This window comes from Electrona antarctica, assembly GCF_951216825.1.
Source record: "Electrona antarctica genome assembly, chromosome: 2".
NCBI lineage: Eukaryota > Metazoa > Chordata > Actinopteri > Myctophiformes > Myctophidae > Electrona > Electrona antarctica.
The window spans coordinates 12,906,129-12,929,388 of NC_136807.1; the positions used below are offsets into that span (position 1 = coordinate 12,906,129).

Sequence of the window (23,260 nt, forward strand, 5' to 3'; positions counted from 1 at the left end):
AAGGAGAATTTCGGACTAGAAGGCTTTCTTACCTTTATTTGTAGTTGTTACATCCCCACCAAAGAGGTCCAGGTGTTATTTTGTGCAAGAACGCATTATTGGCTATTTCCCCTACCATAAGCCCTCAATGGGGCGTTGGGTTTTAGTGCTAATTCGCTTATTTCCATCACTCAAAAATCAAAAAAAAATGTGTATATATCCTCTCTTCATAATGTAAATTGTATCCCAAGCGGCACACTTTACTACTTATTTCGATGGAAATAAGCGAATTAGCACTAAAACCCAACTCTCATTGAGGGCTTATGGTAGGGGAAATAGCCAATAATGCGTTTTTGCACAAAATAACACCTGGACCTCTTTGGTGGGGACGTAACAACTAAAAATAAAGGTAAGAAAGCCGTTTAGCCTGAAAATCTTCTTTAACAGCATTAAAGTGGGTTTAGAGCTAAATTGACAATTTTCAGCCGCAGTCCTGTTTCCATTCGGGCGCTATCAACCAATTAATTGACATGACAAATAACAAAATGCTTGTAGATCAGCTACATTCAATAGTCTTGCACAACACTCAATTTGTGTGTGTGTGTGTGTGTGTGTGATTAATCTGAAAAGTAAAGCAGAACAATAAATCTACTACTACTCTAATAAAACTACGTGCTCAGTGAAAAAGAGGAAAGGGCGGATATCAAATCAGGGTACTTTATTAAAGTTTAAAACACGTTAAAACAACATGTTTCGACTCAAATGAGTCTTCATCAGGGCAAGTATGAAGCAAGCACACCAACACAAGTCTCTATATACGGTGCACCAGCAAGTAAAGCAATCAGCATTAAGTGTGGAAACACACCACAAGAAAAGCAGAGACAATCAGCAAATTCGGAGGCCAAAATAAAATAAAATAAAAAAATAAAAAATAAATGCAGCAAAAAAATAAACATGATGCCGGAAAGAGTAAATAGAACAACTGAAAAGTAATGTTATTGTTTATAATAATGAGGTTTGGTGAAAAAAGGTTTTTCACCAGTGTGAACATGCGGGTGACTTGTATGGTTGAAGCTCTTGTCACATTGTGAACAGTTGAATGGTTTTTCTCCAGTGTGAAGATGCTGGCGTGTCTTTTGGGAACCCGAGTCACTGAAGCTCTTGTCACATTGTGAACAGTTGAAAGGTTTTTCTCCAGTGTGGAGCATGGTGTCTTTTGGGAACCCGATTCACTGAAACGTTTGTCACATTGCGAACAGTTGAAAGGTTTTTCTCCAGTGTGGAGCATGGTGTGTCTTTTGGGAACCCGATTCACTGAAACGTTTGTCACATTGCGAACAGTTGAAAGGTTTTTCTCCAGTGTGGAGCATGGTGTGTCTTTTGGGAACCCAAGTCACTGAAACTTTTGTCACATTGTGAAGAGTTGAAAGGTTTTTCTCCAGTGTGGATCATGGTGTGTCTTTTGGGAACCCAAGTCACTGAAACTTTTGTCACATTGTGAAGAGTTGAAAGGTTTTTCTCCAGTGTGGATACGCTGGTGCTTCTTTAGGGAACTTGAGTCACTGAAACTCTTTCACACTAGAACGTTTTTTCTCTAATGTAAACACTCTGGTGTCTTTTCAGAGAAGTTGACCTAGTGAAACTCTTCTTACAATGTTTTCACTCAGGTAACCTGAGTATATGAAACTCTTGTCACAATGTTTACAGTGGAAAGGTTTTTCTCCAGTGTGGATGCGCTGGTGTCTCTTGAGGTCAGCTGACAAACTGTAACTCTTGTCACAATGTTTACACTGGTAAGGCTTTACTCCAGTATGGAAATGCTGGTGCTTCTTCTGAACAGTTGAGCCACTGAAGCACTTGCGACAAAGTTTACACGGGTACGGCTTCTCTCCAGTATGGACACGCTGGTGTCTATTCATGTTACAGGAGCTACCAAAACTCTTGTCACAATGTTTACAATGGAAAGGTTTTTCTCCAGTGTGGACACGCTGGTGTGTCTTCAAGGGAAGGGACCTAACTCACTGAAACCTCCGTTCATCATCACCGTCTTGCGTCTTCACTGGTCTCCTCCCAATCATCACTGTCTTCAGTGTCAGATTCAAGTTCAACTTCAGAGCAGTGGGAAGATTTGTCTTCTCACGAGTAGCACTCGTGCTATATACTGTACACTTTAAGCAATGCATCTGGTTCGTCCAATGTGATTGTGATGTCCATGTCAAATTAATAAACATAACAGTAATTCCTACACACTTCCAAGTGCTTAATATCTCGTTTCAATTGCAGCTAATTTAAGCCTTCTTTCCCTGTGGGTCACAAAGAAAAAACATCTTCCTCTCCACACTTGCTCAGTCAGTTCTATAACTTTGTATGGAAATTAATTACAAAACGATGTGTGAAAATCCCCGATTGCAGCACACAGCTTATAAATTATAATTAAGCAATATTATACGAGAGGGTGTGTGTTATCGTGAATATTGGCACGCCAGTGATGCACGAGACGGAGCACTGAAGTGCCAATAATCACAATAACGCACACCCTCTTGTGTACGATTGCGATTATAATACAACACATACCACCACAATAAAACATATCAAAATATATTCATATTGTGGAACATTTCTCTATCAAATTAACAACCTTTCTGCGATTTGTTTCATATTTTGATTCGGTCATGCTCATGTGAAGCACAGTGTGCTGTTATGCTGGTTTGAAGCATTGGTAGATTAGCATTTCAACCAATCACATTGCTTTGTCGGAAGTACCTGTTGTATAATCCGTATTTAAAACGCTATACTTAAAACTTAAAATGCCACTTTTGTTTAAGCACTTGAACCCCGGCCCCAGCATCCCTATTCTGGTGGGAACGTTTGCCAACAATAGCCGATCTACAAGCTCACAATGCAATCTGCTATTTTTTGTGAATCAATTCCTTTAGAGTGAAATAAGAGTGTACCAAATGCAGGTTTTTTTTTACAGGTCCGTATAGACTCAGAGGGTTTAAGTGAGACTGAATTTGCAGCTCAACAAAAGTAATTCATCCTAGTGTCACGCTAAACGATAATAATGATTATCGTTCCCATCCCTAAAATCAGACAGATTTGACGAGTCATAGGAAAGTAAGTGTTTGTGATTCTCGTTAGTGGAATTTAAAATACAGTTGACCTGTAAGTTTGTAACGTGCTGTTTTTTTGGAAGAATGCTGAGGTTTCATTGTTGCTACACTTAAAATAAATGTGATCCCATTTTGCATAAATATTTGAGGTATGAAATGTCTGTGAATCTGTCCGTCTGTGTGTCCGGGGCTAACCTCCCAAATTGCTGTACCGATCAGCACCATAACTCCTAGTGCACGCTGCCAGTAGGCCATTTTTCACATCTGATAGAATGTGCAGTTTTCTTTCCCCGATTATCAAAGTGCAAACTGTAATCTGTCAAATGCTGTGTCATGCACTACAATCTGAAAATTGAGATATGATTGTTAGAATGTCAAACCCACTAAAACCCTCTAAGTATAGTACACATCTATACTTGCTCTGTATTTAGTACAACTGAACAGAAAATAAATAACATGACAGAAAGGGAGAGCGCATGAAATGTACAGACCGAGGTCTTCAGGTTCCTATTTAATAGAGATAGCCCTGGCTGAATCTGGAGAGTTCATCTGGACTCCATACCCACAACACCAGAGGGAGTTCAACAACCCATGTGCAACCCAGATTCGGCACAAACAAGGGAATACATTTTGCTCCTATGCCACCAAAATGTGGAACGCCCTACCAACAGTCATTAAGACATGCAAATCCCTCGACTCCTTCAAAACTGCTCTCAAAGGGCACCTACGGACGGCTTTTCCCCCTTACTTTTTACCCCTATGATGATTTCCTGTTTTGACTATATAGTTGTGTATATTCGTACGTCTCTAAATGTTTTGATGAATTGAAAATGGTGGGCCCTATTGTAAACAAGTGTAATGCTTTATGGTGTCGTCCACTCACAGTTAACAGTTTTGTTGTACTTGAAATGTACTGTAATTCTGCGAACTATCAATCAATCAATCCATCCATCCATCCATCCATCCACACACTGGACTGAAATGAATGAATGAATGGAGTGAGCTATCTCACTGAGTGAGATGTACTTCATATTATTAGCTACTGGTCACGTTTCAGACCTCCAGGTCTAGGCAACACAGAATGGGGGGACTTTTTTGTTATTTCCACACAACAACTCTAAGGTATATTAACGACATAGTAAAATGTTGAAAATGAGTGGTATTCCCCTTTAAGCACTGTGGGGAGCTAATGTTTATGTGTAATGTGTAGCTACTGTTTGTTTACAATCACTTTATAACAAGGCAGATACAAGTATAGTTCGATTTATGTTCCAACTTAAATGACGTGTTAATAAAGACAAATAGATTAAACAAGACATCATTCGTTCATCTTTAAATGATGAATAGATGAAACAACGTGAATCAGTCCATCTTACCTGCTGTGTTTCAGTGGTTGAACTGCTAACAAACGTCCTCCTGCTGCTTAACGACGACACTGTTTTGAAACAACACGTTTTAGTTTTCTTTGTATTTTAAAGTGCGTCCAAGCGTCCCATCAGCGCCCATCGAAACCGAGGCTCTGCAAAAATCAGTCAACACACCGCCATGTTGTTTTCACAACTGCATTGTGGATAACAACGTTCTTCTCCTGACCAGTTTGTGTAGACGCCTGTTGGCGTGTTGCTGCTGCCCCCTACTGTTGGTCTCGGGTACTGTCCATATATTGTTATAGGGATATAATCCAACTAGAAAGGTCGCAATTTAAAAAAAATTGCAAAGTGTGGTTGCCGCAGTGGCTCACATATGCCCCTCCCACTGATATTGCCAGCCAATTACAATGTCGCGTCACCCCTGCGATCATGCGTAAGTAATTTGGAGGGGATTTATCCCCCAAAAATCATGTTTTTGCGACAAACGGTTACATTTCTCGCATTTGCGGCGCCCCCTATGGATGAAAATGGAATTGCTTTTGGTACTTGGTTGATTTAACCACCCGTGACATGTGATTCAAATTTGGGATGGATCGGACATTTCGTTCGGGATTTTAGGCATTTTTTGTAAAATAGGCCCATCCCACTAACTTTGGAAGCCGATTACGGCCGAACGATACGCACTATCAAAATTCCGCCTGTGGTGTCTTCATCGGAAAGGTCCAGAGATTATGTGTACCAATTTTTGTGAGATTTGGACAAAATCTGTAGGAGGAGGAGCAAAAAGTGTGTTTTGGAGAAAATTCAAAATGGCGGAAAATCTATCATGACGCAAATGGGCGTGGCCTATATGGGGAGATGCGTCATGGCCCAAGGAATCCAGGGAGAAAGGAATTTTGAATTTACGACCTACGGTTCAAGTGTTATAAGCCAAAAGGTAAAGTGGGCTGTTATAGCGCCACCATGAGGCCGACCGAAATCATTATAAGTTCATTAATTTTAGTAAGTATTACGAATTATCCCTCCAAGTTTTGTAACTATAGCCCTTACGGTCTCCGAGGAAAAAATACTTGAACGTGATTTTTCGCATTTTCCCATTCATGTCAATGGGGAAATTTAATTCACTAATAAATTCATATCAATTAAACTATACAATATTTCTCTTAGCAATGAGCAAGCACACCATTTCCGGTCAATTTGACATATTGGTCAAGTGCGTACAGTTAAAACTGTGGGAGGAGTAGCGTTTCAAAAAAAGGGTTACTCCAGTAAAATAAAAAAGAAAGTGTTACAATTACAATAGTCTGGTTGCCCTTTAGGGCAACCACACTAATAAAATCCACGTGCGTAGAGACTCTAGACTATACTCTAGAGTCTACATCTCTTAAGGAGTTTACATCTCTTAAGGAATACTATATAGAACAATATAGGCTATATAGTATTCCTTAAGAGATTTAGCCTATACTAACTCGTGCACTCGAAATAGGCTACTTTTAGATAGAACGAGATCTTGCATGCTTCTGCAGGACACACACACACACACACACACACACACACACACACACACACACACACACACACACACACACACACACACACACACACACACACACACACACACACACACACACACACACACACACACACACACACACACACACACACACACACACACACACACACGTCATACTGGGCACGGTGATGCACATGGTAGGCAGCCACTGCGCTCTCCATGGTGCTGAAGTTGAATGTGGATCACCGAGGTCGCTGTCTTTGCTATGCGGGGATAAAATTACACACGACACGGGTGGACTTTTTAACACTGAACCATCACAAACCAAACGCAGGTCTCGTCTCTCGTCATTTGGCTCAGCTGTGTCTGTGTGCATGTGTGGCAGGATGGGTGTGAGTTCCCACGCTGTCACAGCCCGTCCTCAACCCACTCATCAGTGGCTGATTGATGGCAGTATAAAGGTTTCCCTGTTGTCTCTCTTCTGCTCGTTGTGGCTGCCACACCATGCTTGGTCAGCTCGTGTGTCCACACAGAATACAGCGTTTAGTTTGCACATCGGTGCAGGTACGTCTCTCCACTTAATAGTTTTTTGGCCTTGAACTTGACTGTGACCGCTTGTTGGCGTGTGGTGAAACGGCACCACGCCACCCAGGTATGTTGTTGATGGTCCTCCTTCTCTGCAGTATATATTAATTTGGTGTCTTTGATGCCATGGGAATATAAACATGGGCTCTTGTTGTTTACAGTTGTCTTCTTACCAGGCTACCGCCGCAGTGAGCACAACGACAGTGTGCGTTGGCCTCATTAAAGCCGGTAAGTTTCATTGTGTGTCTCTCGATCTGTTCTTGCCTCAGTGAATTAACGGTGCCGGAGATTAGCTGTTCACGGACGGACGGACGGACGGAGTGCAAAACATACTCTCTCCCCATGCCTTCGGCCTGGTGGAGACAATAACAGTAGCATAACGGCAATGTAATAATATACAAATTAAAATGAACTATCATGAAGCTTCAGGAAAAAAAAAACATTCGTTTTTCCAGACGTAATGTTTTGTATATAACTTATTGCGACCGCAGGTCCCATTTGCTATGAAAACATGCATTTCCGGTCAGTCCGTTAGTCACCCTGCGCCTCCATATGTGTGCAATATGATTGAAGGGACAGTGGTGACAGAGCAACAAGGCCCAAGGGCAACTACCAGAGGGGACTGCAAAGTGCCAACCAGATGTAGTGTGTTTGCTAAAACAGTCTTCTCTGTTAGAGCCTCCCATTACTGGAACAGTCTCCCTACAGAAGTAAGAGAGACCTCCAACTATTTGAAAACACATCAAATTTGTAACCTTGAGTACATCAGTTGCTCTATTCTGTCATGTCCCATGTGCCTTGTTTATTTTGTTATTGTATTGTATTGTATTGTATTGTATTGTATTGTATTGGCTACTCTGGCCCATTTACATGGATTTGAAAAATGACGTGTTGATCAATGTGCATATTATGGTCATGCCTCGTGACATCATGTGACAACACGTGACATCATCAGGGATCTTCATATATGGGCATGTATGTAGTCTCGACGTAGACGACATCGCCAGGGGCCTGTCCCCATAAAAGGTCCATATATGGGCCGATGCCCTAATACAATCCTCGTTATATGGGAATGTCAATATATGACTATCTCTTGCTTCTCAACTGTGCCGTATTAAGAAGCTCTGTTGTTTCAGAACTTCTTAATGCTTCTCGCCCTCAGGGTGTCTTACTGTTTTTTTTTAATAATAATTTCTCAGTATCTCAATAACAAGGTATTGATGAATCACATCAAGGATGCTTCTGGCCCTCCTTGTGTTCAGGCCATGTAGCTGTACTCGTCTGCCAAGCTCTGGCTGCGTGCAATGTACTCCTGATCGATGAGCACCTCCATGCACTTCTTGATCATGCCGATGCTGGGGTTGAACCTGGCTTTGGACTGGCCAATGACCTCTTGTATGAGGTCGTTGAATCGCAGCACCTTGCGGGCCTTCATGATTCTCACTATAGCAGCTTGTAAGTAATGTTTTCGATCCTCGTCCACGGTGCACCTCACCTGCTCAACCTCCCGCGCCGTGTTTTTCTGCGCCGACATCGACGCGATCCTGAACTTCGTCCGTTTACTGGAGAAGTGCATGTTTAACGAAAACGTGGACTCTATTTCCTCTCTTTCCGAGTTGTGGTCGAGTATCTTGGCGTCCAACAGAGACTTGACCGTGCTCCGTAGTTTCTCCTCGTTCATCCCAGTGCAGTCCAGCAGCTCCCTGTAGGCCAGCGTATCGCTGTTGTTGAAGGCCAGTAGTATGCCCATATGATATGTGCTCACTATGGCTACGCACGGCTTTGACACGTAGTTCAACTTGACCTCGCCTGTGCAGAGATGGGCCATCCAGGTCAACTTTCTACCGGTGAACTGCTGATCATAGAACAACTGGAACATCTGTAAACTCTTCTCTAGCTCTCGAGGGAAGGTGAACGTGGAGGTGACGTGTGTGTGGGGCCAGGCTCCTGCCTGTAGTACGTAGACGTGGAACCTGACGCCAAGGTCTACCATGGTCTCCCGGGTCTTGACGAAGTCGTCGAACTTGCCATTGAGGTCGGCGCTCACGCCGACGTCCGTGAACATTCTGCGGAGATTGCTCGTGAACTCGTAGCCACACGTTTGCTTCAGCTTCTCAATCATGGCTTCTTCTGACTCCGATGACCACGACAGGCCGTCTATCAACCGCCTCAATAGCATTCTGGAGTAAAACGTCAGAAAGACGTCCTTGTCATCGATGCACTTGAACACCGTGATTAGGCTGTTCAGCTGGTCGTGCAGCTCATCTCCCGTCTTTCCCTGTGCAGACCTCAGCACTTTGTCGCAGTGCCTGGCCAGTAGTTCAGGGGCTATGCAGTGGGACTTGGGTTCCCTGTGGTTTACGGCAGACGTCAAACCCTTCTCGAGTGCACTCAAGAACTGCACTTCCCCATTCAGAACTGCGTCAATAAGCTCAACAAATTTACCGTGTACCTCCAACAAAGACTCGACAAACTGGGTTGACATATTCACCTGAGAGAGGTTGCTGGTGGCTCGGAGCCCCTCATCATAGATATGGACTTGCAGCTTCTGGACCATGACAGTTAAGGCATGGTTATCACCCTTCAATAGAGTGTACATGTTGGCAATGTCCTCTGTCTTCCCTTGCCGAATGATGTTCTCACAGTCCTCGAGGAGGAGCTCCTTGTGGTCGGTTCCCATCTTCTGCTTGGCTAGTTGGTAAACTTTGACGTAGGTGCTCATGGTTAGGTACTTCTGAAATTGCACCTCCTCATCTTTCAACCGCGCTACAACCTTTTCCATGTACTGTGAACAGTTAAACTCTTGCATTAGGATGGAGGCTTCCTGTTTGTAATAGTCTCCCATTTTTACCAGAAATGGCTGCTCAAAAGAATTCAGAAAAGACTTATTGTCCAACTCAGGAGTAGATGACCATGGGACTTCCTTTCCGGTCATTTTCAGGATCACCTTGTCGATGAGGGGAGGGATCATCACTTCCATCCATTTGTCTGTGACCAGCTCTCCAATCTCGGGGAGTTCTCCCGTCTCAGATTTTTTCATTCTATATTTCTCGTCTATAAGAACGTGGTTACCATGTTTGTTGAGAAATCCATATAACATGTTCACGCAGTCAGCACCCTCGCAGAACTTTTCCCAGTACCTTTGATACTTCAGTAAAGCATTCTCGGACTCATTTATCTCCTTACTTATTATCTCCTCATACGACTGCTGGACGTGTGTTTTCAGGAGCCGCTTGGTTTCTCTGTATAGCTCTGTAGCCAGGCTCTTTGGGGTCGCACAACACAAGTCATGAATCTCATACAAGCAGTCTTGCCACGTAGCTCTGTCCACAGAACGGTCAAGTCTCAGAGTTGCTTCAATTGTCGGCTTGATCTTTTCCCATGTCTTGGTGAAATCCTTCACCTGGCGATTCAAGGACATCGTATGGCTTCTTTCGTTAGAGACTCTGGGTGTTATTATAGAGTGGCCCGGGTCCACTTGCAGTAGTGGTGTCAGTCAGAACTTAACCAGATTCCTGTGTGGTCCAGAGATGGCTTCGTTTGGCAGTGACTACGTATAGGTCCAGAAGGCTTGGAGAGCTCAGGGTATATACCGGATTATCCTTACATGGACAAACAGATTTACTTTTTATAACATTTGGCTGATTACTCCTTAGGCTGTGAAGAGGTCACGATGAGTCATACAGAGATCTCCATATATGGGCACAACAGGAGGCATGCCCATACATGGGCATAAACAGATGACATCACTTTTTATAGTTTATAAAGGAAAGATTCACACCGTGTGAAGTGAGGGGTGCCCACTGTGGCTGCCACATCACTGCTTAACTCTTAACCCGCCGGGATCAATTAATTAAAGAATGAATACTATATGCCAGGATACAGTCAAAGAGCCATGTTTTACAATTATATCAATCGAATGGCCGCGTTTTACAATTATATCAGTCGAACGGCCTAGTTTTACAGTTCTATCAGTCGAACGACCGCGTTTTACAATTCTATCAGTCGAACGGCCTAGTTGTACAGTTCTATCAGTCGAACGACCTAGTTTTACAATTCTATCAGTCGAACTAACTAGTTTTTCAATGATATCAGTCGAATGGCCACGTTTTACAATTCTATCAATCGAACGGCCTAGTTTTACAGTTCTATCAGTCGAACGGCCGCGTTTTACAATTCTATCAGTCGAACGGCCGCATTTTACAATTCTATCAGTCGAACGGCCGCGTTTTACATTTCTATCAGTCGAACAGCCGCGTTTTACAATTATATCAATGGAACGGCCGCGTTTTACAATTCTATCAGTCGAACGGCCGCGTTTTACAATTCTATCAATCGAACGGCCGCGTTTTACAATTCTATCAGTCGAACGGCCGCGTTTTACAATTCTATCAGTCGAACGGCCTAGTTTTACAGTTCTATCAGTCGAACGGCCGCGTTTTACAATTATATCAATGGAACGGCCGCGTTTTATAATTCTATCAGTCGAACGGCCGCGTTTTACAATTCTATCAGTCGAACGGCCGTGTTTTACAATTATATCAATGGAACGGCCGCGTTTTACAATTCTATCAGTCGAACGGCCGCGTTCTATCAGTCGAACGGCCACGTTCAAACTTGCAAACTTCCAAGATGGCAGCTAGGACAATTTGTTATACTTGAACCTTTGACACTTTTGGTAAACTTGGTGTCTATTAATTTGAACAATAGGTTTATATCAGAATCAGACCAGCATCATTGATCACTGGCTGTGCTCTGGTTTGCACACCAAATGAGCTGCTCAGAATCAGCAAGCTACTGTATATAACTTCAGTTAAAAGCCCAAGACGGAGATCTCTGCCTTTTTAATTAATTACGTCAAAAGACGGAACATTACTCGGAAGATTAACGGCCAACGTGTTAAGCCTGAGTTACATAAGATCCTTTATTTCGGCGATTATAAGTCCGTTCTCTCTCTCTCTCTCACTCATTCCGTACAACAATTGGCCAATATAGTGGCCATATAGTGGGGTTTTTTTCTCTCTCTCTAGCTCTCTCTCTTTCACTCTGGCTTTTTCGGGCCTAACATTATGGTAATTGTGGGCCGACCCAGTTAGGGTAGGGTAGGACCGGGCTTTCATTTTCAGGCCCGATGAGAACTACAATACAAGGCCACAAATATTATATGTGCCATAAGGTTACATTCACAGACAACACAATACTTTGCCAGCCGTTTTGCCTCCTTTTTGCTAGCCTCGGTCCCAACCTTACTCATCTGCAAAGGGAAAAGCCTCGTCACAATATATGGCAGTGTAGACAGCATAGCCGGAAGTTTCGGTCCGGAACATCCGTCAGATGTATATCCCCCGGATACGATATTATTTGACCAATCACAGCACTTGTTTAATTCACAGAGAATGTAAACAGATTTGTAAAGTGTCAACGTAATTTCCTTGAGCGGTACTTCCGCCAAAATCCCACTACTTCCGCCAAATTTTAGCAATGCACTCTACAGCTCTTGCCCAGAATGCCTTTTTGGGCATTGCAAAACAGCTAGTCTGCAGCGCATATAACCTAGCTCTGAGATTGTATGTGGTCGGTATTTAATGAGCTTGGTCATAAAGGCTTCCTCATGGTCAAAGGTGCAGGGCAGGCTATCTCTAATACAGACACTTCCCTGGAGTCTTCATCAACCACAACAACATCTGGTGTAGTAGCTGTCAAAGCTATAAACATATGTGACCAGATTTGACTGAGAGACTGCCATCGTGCAAATTCCAGCTTTTCACCAGAGGAGAAACACTTTTTTTTCCTCCAAAAATGAGTTGATAGACTCTTCACATACTAGAGCATGTCTGAAATAAGTGTCAGAGCTGAAATCAACATGTCAATATGAAATAAATGATTAAACATGTAGCTAGGTGTAATGTGTAACCACAGAAGTGAACCTTTCAAGTCTGTTTTCTCAACTCGCTGTTTTCTGCAAGACATTACTTTAGAAGCCATATCTCAAACTGGTGGGTCAAACTGAACAACCAATATGTCAATTTGAAGCTATGATTCCCTGCTTTCATATGGCATAAAAAACGAAAATTCAAAAAAATCCAATGGCAGTCCCTCAGTCAAATTTAGTCACATATGGGTTATCACAGAGTTGAAACGTGGATAGAATGACACAGGAATGTTTGTATCATACTCCTTTGTATGCATAACAGCCATTCAAGATGTGCATGTGACAGTGTTTCAGTGATCTGTTCTGCGGTGTGGTGCAGCGTGCAGGCAATGGTGGTGGGGAACCAGATAGAAAGATTGAGGCTGGTGGGAAGGACTTTTAGTCTGGCTTCCACAGTGAATGTGGCGCGCGCCACTACGAAACTGTGCACACACACACACACACACACACACACACACACACACACACACACACACACACACACACACACACACACACACACACACACACACACACACACACACACACACACACACACACACACACACACACACACACACACACACACACACACACACACACACACACACACACACACACACACACACACACACACACACACACACACACACACACACCTCTGCAGCCTTGAACCCTTCCTGAAAAAGATACAAGAATGGTTGTGCACCTGGACCATGTCTGTACGGTCGACGGTTCGGCACCTGGACCATGCTGGGGCCAATGGCCATATAGGCATGTGTCTGTACGGTCGACATCAATGTTGTAGTTTGAGACATTAAGCATCACAGAACTCTGGATTGGCTTTGGCTGCAGAATTAACTACTGGAACGTTCCTGTTCATGAGATCTGCAATGCCTCCTGGTCCCCAGAAGTCACTGGCCTCTCTTCCATGTGCTAACAGGATGTGACACTACATCAGCCTTCCTTAATTGGCCATGGGAAAATGTGCATATAGGCATGCAGCTTTGGAGGAAACACTGGATCTCACAGGCACGCTAGTTGCCTGCACCTTGGAGGAGCCTGAGCAGATTAACTCTGATGTTCACATGAGTCAGACGAGTCCTCATCAAACCCTGTACACTCAAGACACTGCCCCCGCTGCCACCCTTAGATCTCCATATATGGAGATGAGATGTTCTGACATTCCATATGTTGATCCCCCCCCCCCCCCCTGACTTTTGGTCGGGGTCTCTCCTCACCCGGGATCCCCCGGACTCATCTCAGTATACTCATGGGCCTTTTTGTGGAGCGTGTTTGGTTCACTTTCCTTTCGTGGTTATAGAATTTTGGGTTTTGATAATTAGTCTCTCACACTCACTCTCTCACTCTCTCACTCTCTCACTCTCTCACTCACTCACTCTCAAAGCCATAAAGGGTATTCAGCTTTCAGGCCCAAATGAGAATTTAGTTTCTCTCCAGGATCAATAACTGTGTATGAATCAGTAAGGGTCTTACAAAGGCATGCAGGCATATAGCGTAGAATTAACTCCATAAATAAAGCTGTTGCGGACAGATACATATGAATATTCAAAGGCTGGTGTGTAGATTCCAGTGAAATATATTCCTTTGCTGTGTGTGTGTGTGTGTATATATATATATATATATATATATATATATATATATATACACACACACACAGCACAGGAATATATATATATATATATATATATATATATATATATATATATATATATATATATATATATATATGCAGATTTGAATCCACACACGGCTCCACAATTAGGCCACAATAATTGCATAATCAATTATTTAGCAATTATTTCAAGTTAATCACAATTATCTTTTTTTCAGAGACATGGTCTATTTCCACTATTGTTTAATAAATAGATTTTGGTGTACAATAAATTATTTGTCAGATCTACCCTGTGCAATGTTTGGTTGTAAAAGGCTAAAAGAAATGTATCTTTTATGTTCCCAATGTTCAATGTCAAAACACAATCAGATCGTTAATCACAATTATTTCAATGAAATTAATCATCAGGCTACTCCTCAAGCATATGTATAGTCTTACTAGCCTATATGGGTTTCGACTGCCACTTCAAAGCCAGTGCAACTATTCGATAGCATGAATACAGGATAAGACTGGCTTCTTCATTTCCATACACAGAAAGGGTGGAGCTGGAGCGTGACCTTCCTCCCCTGATTTGTGTGAGCTATTTGTGTGAGAAGTCAGCTAAGGGCATGTGTTAAAGGGACATTTCACCCTTTTGAGAACTCCAATGAGAACTCCAATACACATCTTTAGTAGGTCTTATTACCAACAAGGATGAATCCGACTACCGCAGAGCAGTAGAGGAGCTGGTGAGATGGTGTGAGAGTTACAACTTGATTCTAAACATCTCTAAAACCAAAGAGATGTTCATAGACTTTAGGAAGAAAATCTTGAGTCCCCTCCCCCCCCTCTTCATCAATGGGGAAGAGGTAGAAAGAGTCTCCTCCTTCCGGTTCCTAGGGACCACCATCCATGAATCCTTATCATGGGATCTCAACACCAGTCTCATAATAAGCAAATCACACCAGCGTCTCTATTTTCTGCGGCAGCTTAAGAAGTTTAAAGTCAGCCAAACAGCCATGACTCACTTCTATAGGGCCACTATTTAAAGTGTTCTTACCTTCTCCATGCTTGTCTGGTTTGGTCACACAACCTCTCAAGACAAATCGAAGCTGGAAAGAGTAGTACGTCGCGCATCAAAAACCATTGGATGTAGCCTCCCTACACTTTCCTCACTCTATTCCACCAGAATAATTAGGAAGGCAAAAGAAAATCATTGCAGACAACTCTCACCCTGCACATTACCTCTTCAATCTCCTCCCATCAGGTAGGAGATATAGAAGCATCAAGAGCTCCACATCTCGCTTCAGAGATAGCACTTACCTCGTAGCCATTAGACATCTGAACTAGATGTATGTATATGTAGCAATATGCATAGTGCACTTTAAAAACAATGTAATTCCCTATGCTGCTGGTTTTTGTATTGTATTGTCTTTTTGTTTTTGTATCTATGGTTGTCTGTATATGTCGAGTATGAACCAAGACAAATTCCTATCAACTTGTTGACATGGCAAATAAATTCTTGAATCTTGAATCTTGAATCTCAATACAAGGACACAAATATTATATGTGCCATAAGGTTACATTCACAGACAACACAATACTTTGCCAGCCGTTTTGCCTCCTTTTTGCTAGCCTCGGTCCCAACCTTACTCATCTGCAAAGGGAAAAGCCTCGTCACAATATATGGCAGTGTAGACAGCATAGCCGGAAGTTTCGGTCCGGAACATCCGTCAGATGTATTATCCCCCGGATACGATATTATTTGACCAATCACAGCACTTGTTTAATTCACAGAGAATGTAAACAGATTTGTAAAGTGTCAACGTCATTTCCTTGAGCGGTACTTCCGCCAAAATCCCACTACTTCCACCAAATTTCAGCAATGCACTCTACAGCTTAGTCTTGCCCAGCATGCCTTTTTGGGCATTGCAAAACAGCTAGTCTGCAGCGCCTATAACCTAGCTCTGAGATTGTATGTGGTTGGTATTTAATGAGCTTGGTCATAAAGGCTTCCTCATGGTCAAAGGTGCAGGGCAGGCTATCTCTAATACAGACACTTCCCTGGACTCTTCATCAACCACAACAACATCTGGTGTAGTAGCTGTCAAAGCTATAAACATATGTGACCAGATTTGACTGAGAGACTGCCATCGTGCAAATTCCAGCTTTTCACCAGAGGAGAAACACTTTTTTTTTTTTTTTTTAAATGAGTTAATAGTACAGGCAGACTCTTCACATACTAGAGCATGTCTGAAATAAGTGTCAGAGCTGAAATCAACATGTCAATATGAAATAAATGATTAAACATGTAGCTAGGTGTAATGTTAGAGACCACAGAAGTGAACCTTTCAAGTCTGTTTTCTCAACTCGCTGTTTCCTGCAAGACATTACTTTAGAAGCCATATCTCAAACTGGTGGGTCAAACTGAACAACCAATATGTCAATTTGAAGCTATATGATTCCCTGCTTTCATATGGCATAAAAAACGAAAATTCAAAAAAATCCAATGGCAGTCCCTCAGTCAAATTTAGTCACATATGGGTTATCACAGAGTTGAAACGTGGATAGAATGACACAGGAATGTTTGTATCATACCCCTTTGTATGCATAACAGCCATTCAAGATGTGCATGTGACAGTGTTTCAGTGATCTGTTCTGCGGTGTGGTGCAGCGTGCAGGCAATGGTGGTGGGGAACCAGATAGAAAGATTGAGGCTGGTGGGAAGGACTTTTAGTCTGGCTTCCACAGTGAATGTGGCGTGCGCCACTACGAAACTGCACACACACACACACACACACACACACACACACACACACACACACACACACACACACACACACACACACACACACACACACACACACACACACACACACACACACACACACACACACACACACACACACACACACACACACACACACACACACACACACACACACACACACACACACACACACACACACACACACACACACACACACACACACACACACCTGCAGCCTTGAACCCTTCCTGAAAAAGATACAAGAATGGTTGTGCACCTGGACCATGTCTGTACGGTCGACGGTTCGGCACCTGGACCATGCTGGGGCCAATGGCCATATAGGCATGTGTCTGTACGGTCGACATCAATGTTGTAGTTTGAGACATTAAGCATCACAGAACTCTGGATTGGCTTTGGCTGCAGAATTAACTACTGGAACGTTCCTGTTCATGAGATCTGCAATGCCTCCTGGTCCCCAGAAGTCACTGGCCTCTCTTCCATGTGCTAACAGGATGTGACACTACATCAGCCTTCCTTAATTGGCCATGGGAAAATGTGCATATAGGCATGCAGCTTTGGAGGAAACACTGGATCTCACAGGCACGCTAGTTGCCTGCACCTTGGAGGAGCCTGAGCAGATTAACTCTGGTGTTCACATGAGTCAGACGAGTCCTCATCAAACCCTGTACACTCAAGACACTGCCCCCGCTGCCACCCTTAGATCTCCATATATGGAGATGAGATGTTCTGACATTCCATATGTTGATCCCCCCCCCCCCCCCTGACTTTTGGTCGGGGTCTCTCCTCACCCGGGATCCCCCGGACTCATCTCAGTATACTCATGGGCCTTTTTGGTTCACTTTCCTTTCGTGGTTATAGAATTTTGGGTTTTGATAATTAGTCTCTCTCTCACACACACACACACACACACACACACACACACACACACACACACACACACACACACACACACACACACACACACACACACACACACACACACACACACACACACACACACACACACACACACACACACACACACACACACACACACACACACACACACACACACACACACACACACACACACACACACACACACACACACACACACACACACACACACACACACACAGGGTATTCAGCTTTCAGGCCCAAATGAGAATTTAGTTTCTCTCCAGGATCAATAACTGTGTATGAATCAGTAAGGGTCTTACAAAGGCATGCAGGCATATAGCGTAGAATTAACTCCATAAATAAATCTGTTGCGGACAGATACATATGAATATTCAAAGGCTGGTGTGTAGATTCCAGTGAAATATATTCCTTTGCTGTGTGTGTGTGTGTGTGTGTATATATATATATATATATATATATATATATATATATATACACACACACACACACACACAGCACAGGAATATATATATATATATATATATATATATATATATATATATATAATATATATATATATATATATATATATATATATATGCAGATTTGAATCCACACACGGCTCCACAATTAGGCCACAATAATTGCATAATCAATTATTTAGCAATTATTTCAAGTTAATCACAATTATCTTTTTTTCAGAGACATGGTCTATTTCCACTATTGTTTAATAAATAGATTTTGGTGTACAATAAATTATTTGTCAGATCTACCCTGTGCAATGTTTGGTTGTAAAAGGCTAAAAGAAATGTATCTTTTATGTTCCCAATGTTCAATGTCAAAACACAATCAGATCGTTAATCACAATTATTTCAATGAAATTAATCATCAGGCTACTCCTCAAGCATATGTATAGTCTTACTAGCCTATATGGGTTTCGACTGCCACTTCAAAGCCAGTGCAACTATTCGATAGCATGAATACAGGATAAGACTGGCTTCTTCATTTCCATACACAGAAAGGGTGGAGCTGGAGCGTGACCTTCCTCCCCTGATTTGTGTGAGCTATTCGTGTGAGAAGTCAGCTAAGGGCATGTGTTAAAGGGACATTTCACCCTTTTGAGAACTCCAATGAGAACTCCAATACAGATCTTTAGTAGGTCTTATTACCAACAAGGATGAATCCGACTACCGCAGAGCAGTAGAGGAGCTGGTGAGATGGTGTGAGAGTTACAACTTGATTCTAAACATCTCTAAAACCAAAGAGATGTTCATAGACTTTAGGAAGAAAATCTCGAGTCCCCTCCCCCCCCTCTTCATCAATGGGGAAGAGGTAGAAAGAGTCTCCTCCTTCCGGTTCCTAGGGACCACCATCCATGAATCCTTATCATGGGATCTCAACACCAGTCTCATAATAAGCAAATCACACCAGCGTCTCTATTTTCTGCGGCAGCTTAAGAAGTTTAAAGTCAGCCAAACAGCCATGACTCACTTCTATAGGGCCACTATTGAAAGTGTTCTTACCTTCTCCATGCTTGTCTGGTTTGGTCACACAACCTCTCAAGACAAATCGAAGCTGGAAAGAGTAGTACGTCGCGCATCAAAAACCATTGGATGTAGCCCCCTACACTTTCCTCACTCTATTCCACCAGAATAATTAGGAAGGCAAAAAAAAATCATTGCAGACAACTCTCACCCTGCACATTACCTCTTCAATCTCCTCCCATCAGGTAGGAGATATAGAAGCATCAAGAGCTCCACATCTAGCTTCAGAGATAGCACTTACCTCGTAGCCATTAGACATCTGAACTAGATGTATGTATATGTAGCAATATGCATAGTGCACTTTAAAAACAATGTAATTCCCTATGCTGCTGGTTTTTGTATTGTATTGTCTTTTTTGTTTTTGTATCTATGGTTGTCTGTATATGTCGAGTATGAACCAAGACAAATTCCTATCAACTTGTTGACATGGCAAATAAATTCTTGAATCTTGAATCTTGAATCTCAATACAAGGACACAAATATTATATGTGCCATAAGGTTACATTCACAGACAACACAATACTTTGCCAGCCGTTTTGCCTCCTTTTTGCTAGCCTCGGTCCCAACCTTACTCATCTGCAAAGGGAAAAGCCTCGTCACAATATATGGCAGTGTAGACAGCATAGCCGGAAGTTTCGGTCCGGAACATCCGTCAGATGTATTATCCCCCGGATACGATATTATTTGACCAATCACAGCACTTGTTTAATTCACAGAGAATGTAAACAGATTTGTAAAGTGTCAACGTCATTTCCTTGAGCGGTACTTCCGCCAAAATCCCACTACTTCCGCCAAATTTCAGCAATGCACTCTACAGCTTAGTCTTGCCCAGCATGCCTTTTTGGGCATTGCAAAACAGCTAGTCTGCAGCGCCTATAACCTAGCTCTGAGATTGTATGTGGTTGGTATTTAATGAGCTTGGTCATAAAGGCTTCCTCATGGTCAAAGGTGCAGGGCAGGCTATCTCTAATACAGACACTTCCCTGGACTCTTCATCAACCACAACAACATCTGGTGTAGTAGCTGTCAAAGCTATAAACATATGTGACCAGATTTGACTGAGAGACTGCCATCGTGCAAATTCCAGCTTTTCACCAGAGGAGAAACACTTTTTTTGAGTTAATAGTACAGGCAGACTCTTCACATACTAGAGCATGTCTGAAATAAGTGTCAGAGCTGAAATCAACATGTCAATATGAAATAAATGATTAAACATGTAGCTAGGTGTAATGTTAGAGACCACAGAAGTGAACCTTTCAAGTCTGTTTTCTCAACTCGCTGTTTCCTGCAAGACATTACTTTAGAAGCCATATCTCAAACTGGTGGGTCAAACTGAACAACCAATATGTCAATTTGAAGCTATGATTCCCTGCTTTCATATGGCATAAAAAACGAAAATTCAAAAAAATCCAATGGCAGTCCCTCAGTCAAATTTAGTCACATATGGGTTATCACAGAGTTGAAACGTGGATAGAATGACACAGGAATGTTTGTATCATACCCCTTTGTATGCATAACAGCCATTCAAGATGTGCATGTGACAGTGTTTCAGTGATCTGTTCTGCGGTGTGGTGCAGCGTGCAGGCAATGGTGGTGGGGAACCAGATAGAAAGATTGAGGCTGGTGGGAAGGACTTTTAGTCTGGCTTCCACAGTGAATGTGGCGTGCGCCACTACGAAACTACGCGCGCACGCACGCACGCACGCACGCACGCACGCACACACACACACACACACACACACACACACACACACACACACACACACACACACACACACACACACACACACACACACACACACACACACACACACACACACACACACACACACACACACACACACACACACACACACACACACACACACACACACACACACACACACACACACACACTTATTTATCTGCTGCCTTGAACCCTTCCTGAAAAAGATACAAGAATGGTTGTGCACCTGGACCATGGTTGTGCACCTGGACCATGTCTGTACGGTCGACGGTTCGGCACCTGGACCATGCTGGGGCCAATGGCCATATAGGCATGTGTCTGTACGGTCGACATCAATGTTGTAGTTCTTGCAATTTGAGACATTAAGCATCACAGAACTCTGGATTGGCTTTGGCTGCAGAATTAACTACTGGAACGTTCCTGTTCATGAGATCTGCAATGCCTCCTGGTCCCCAGAAGTCACTGGCCTCTCTTCCATGTGCTAACAGGATGTGACACTACATCAGCCTTCCTTAATTGGCCATGGGAAAATGTGCATATAGGCATGCAGCTTTGGAGGAAACACTGGATCTCACAGGCACGCTAGTTGCCTGCACCTTGGAGGAGCCTGAGCAGATTAACTCTGATGTTCACATGAGTCAGACGAGTCCTCATCAAACCCTGTACACTCAAGACACTGCCCCCGCTGCCACCCTTAGATCTCCATATATGGAGATCTAAAATTGTTTTGGGACCAAACCGGAGTTTTGGTCCCCCGGGTTGGTACGCCAGACAGATTTTTTGAATATTAGGGTTGTTTTGGGGGTTTTAAAATATTCTGAGTTGGTTTCTTACATTTGTAGCCAGAAGAATATTTTCTGACTTTTGGTCGGGGTCTCTCCTCACCCGGGACCCCCCGGACTCATCTCAGTATACTCATGGGCCTTTTTGTGGAGCGTGTTTGGTTCACTTTCCTTTCGTGGTTATAGAATTTTGGGTTTTGATAATTAGTGGGGGTCTCTCTCTCTCTCTCTCTCTCTCTCTCTCTCTCTCTCTCTCTCACTCTCAAAGCCATAAAGGGTATTCAGCTTTCAGGCCCAAATGAGAATTTAGTTTCTCTCCAGGATCAATAACTGTGTATGAATCAGTAAGGGTCTTACAAAGGCATGCAGGCATATAGCGTAGAATTAACTCCATAAATAAAGCTGTTGCGGACAGATACATATGAATATTCAAAGGCTGGTGTGTAGATTCCAGTGAAATATATTCCTTTGCTGTGTGTGTATATATATATGTGTATATATATATATATATATACACACACAGCACAGGAATATATTATATATATATATATATATATATATATATATGCAGATTTGAATCCACACACGGCTCCACAATTAGGCCACAATAATTGCATAATCAATTATTTAGCAATTATTTCAAGTTAATCACAATTACTTTTTTTTCAGAGACATGGTCTATTTCCACTATTGTTTAATAAATAGATTTTGGTGTACAATAAATTATTTGTCAGATCTACCCTGTGCAATGTTTGGTTGAAAAATGTAAAAGGCTAAAAGAAATGTATCTTTTATGTTCCCAATGTTCAATGTCAAAGCACAATCAGATCGTTAATCACAATTATTTCAATGAAATTAATCATCAGGCTACTCCTCAAGCATACGTATAGTCTTACTAGCCTATATGGGTTTCGACTGCCACTTCAAAGCCAGTGCAACTATTCGATAGCATGAATACAGGATAAGACTGGCTTCTTCATTTCCATACACAGAAAGGGTGGAGCTGGAGCGTGACCTTCCTCCCCTGATTTGTGTGAGCTATTCGTGTGAGAAGTCAGCTAAGGGCATGTGTTAAAGGGACACTTCACCCTTTTTGAGATTCCTTGCGAAGCACCGCGGAAGCATGAGTGTGCGTCGCAGAGCGCATGTTCGGGTCTGATAAGTCCCAGAAAAGATGCGCTGTGATTAGTCACTTGAGTGGCAGCGTGACGTAGCGTGCCTTCCACTCTTCCGCCGTACTTCCTCCCCCAGTGTAAATTCTAACGCCCTCCCGTCGACACACATGCGGCTCCAACGAACTGCAGCGGCCAATGAGGCATCTATTTTTTTCTCTATGGTTGTCTCAGTAAGATCCGCAAGAAAGAGCAGTACGTGCACCAAAGCAGTATGGGAATTGTCCAGGAAGGAAGTGAGCACAGTGACATCATGGACATTGCTAAAATCTAAAATATC

General features: G+C 42.7%; 2 protein-coding genes across 2 annotated transcripts in view; both read right to left on the minus strand.

Annotated features, from left to right (window-relative positions):
- The window catches only part of LOC306936030 (uncharacterized protein), a 35,092-nt gene that overhangs the window by 4,699 nt on the left and 7,133 nt on the right, over positions 1-23,260 (minus strand). The gene's annotated exons all lie outside the window — the stretch shown is intronic.
- Positions 7,819-9,981, minus strand: LOC306942775 (cullin-2-like; the record flags this gene model as incomplete). The annotated part of the gene is made up of 1 exon (XM_079528858.1): positions 7,819-9,981. The coding sequence occupies one exon, from the start codon at positions 9,979-9,981 to the stop codon at positions 7,819-7,821; it is 2,163 nt and encodes a 720-aa protein (XP_079384984.1).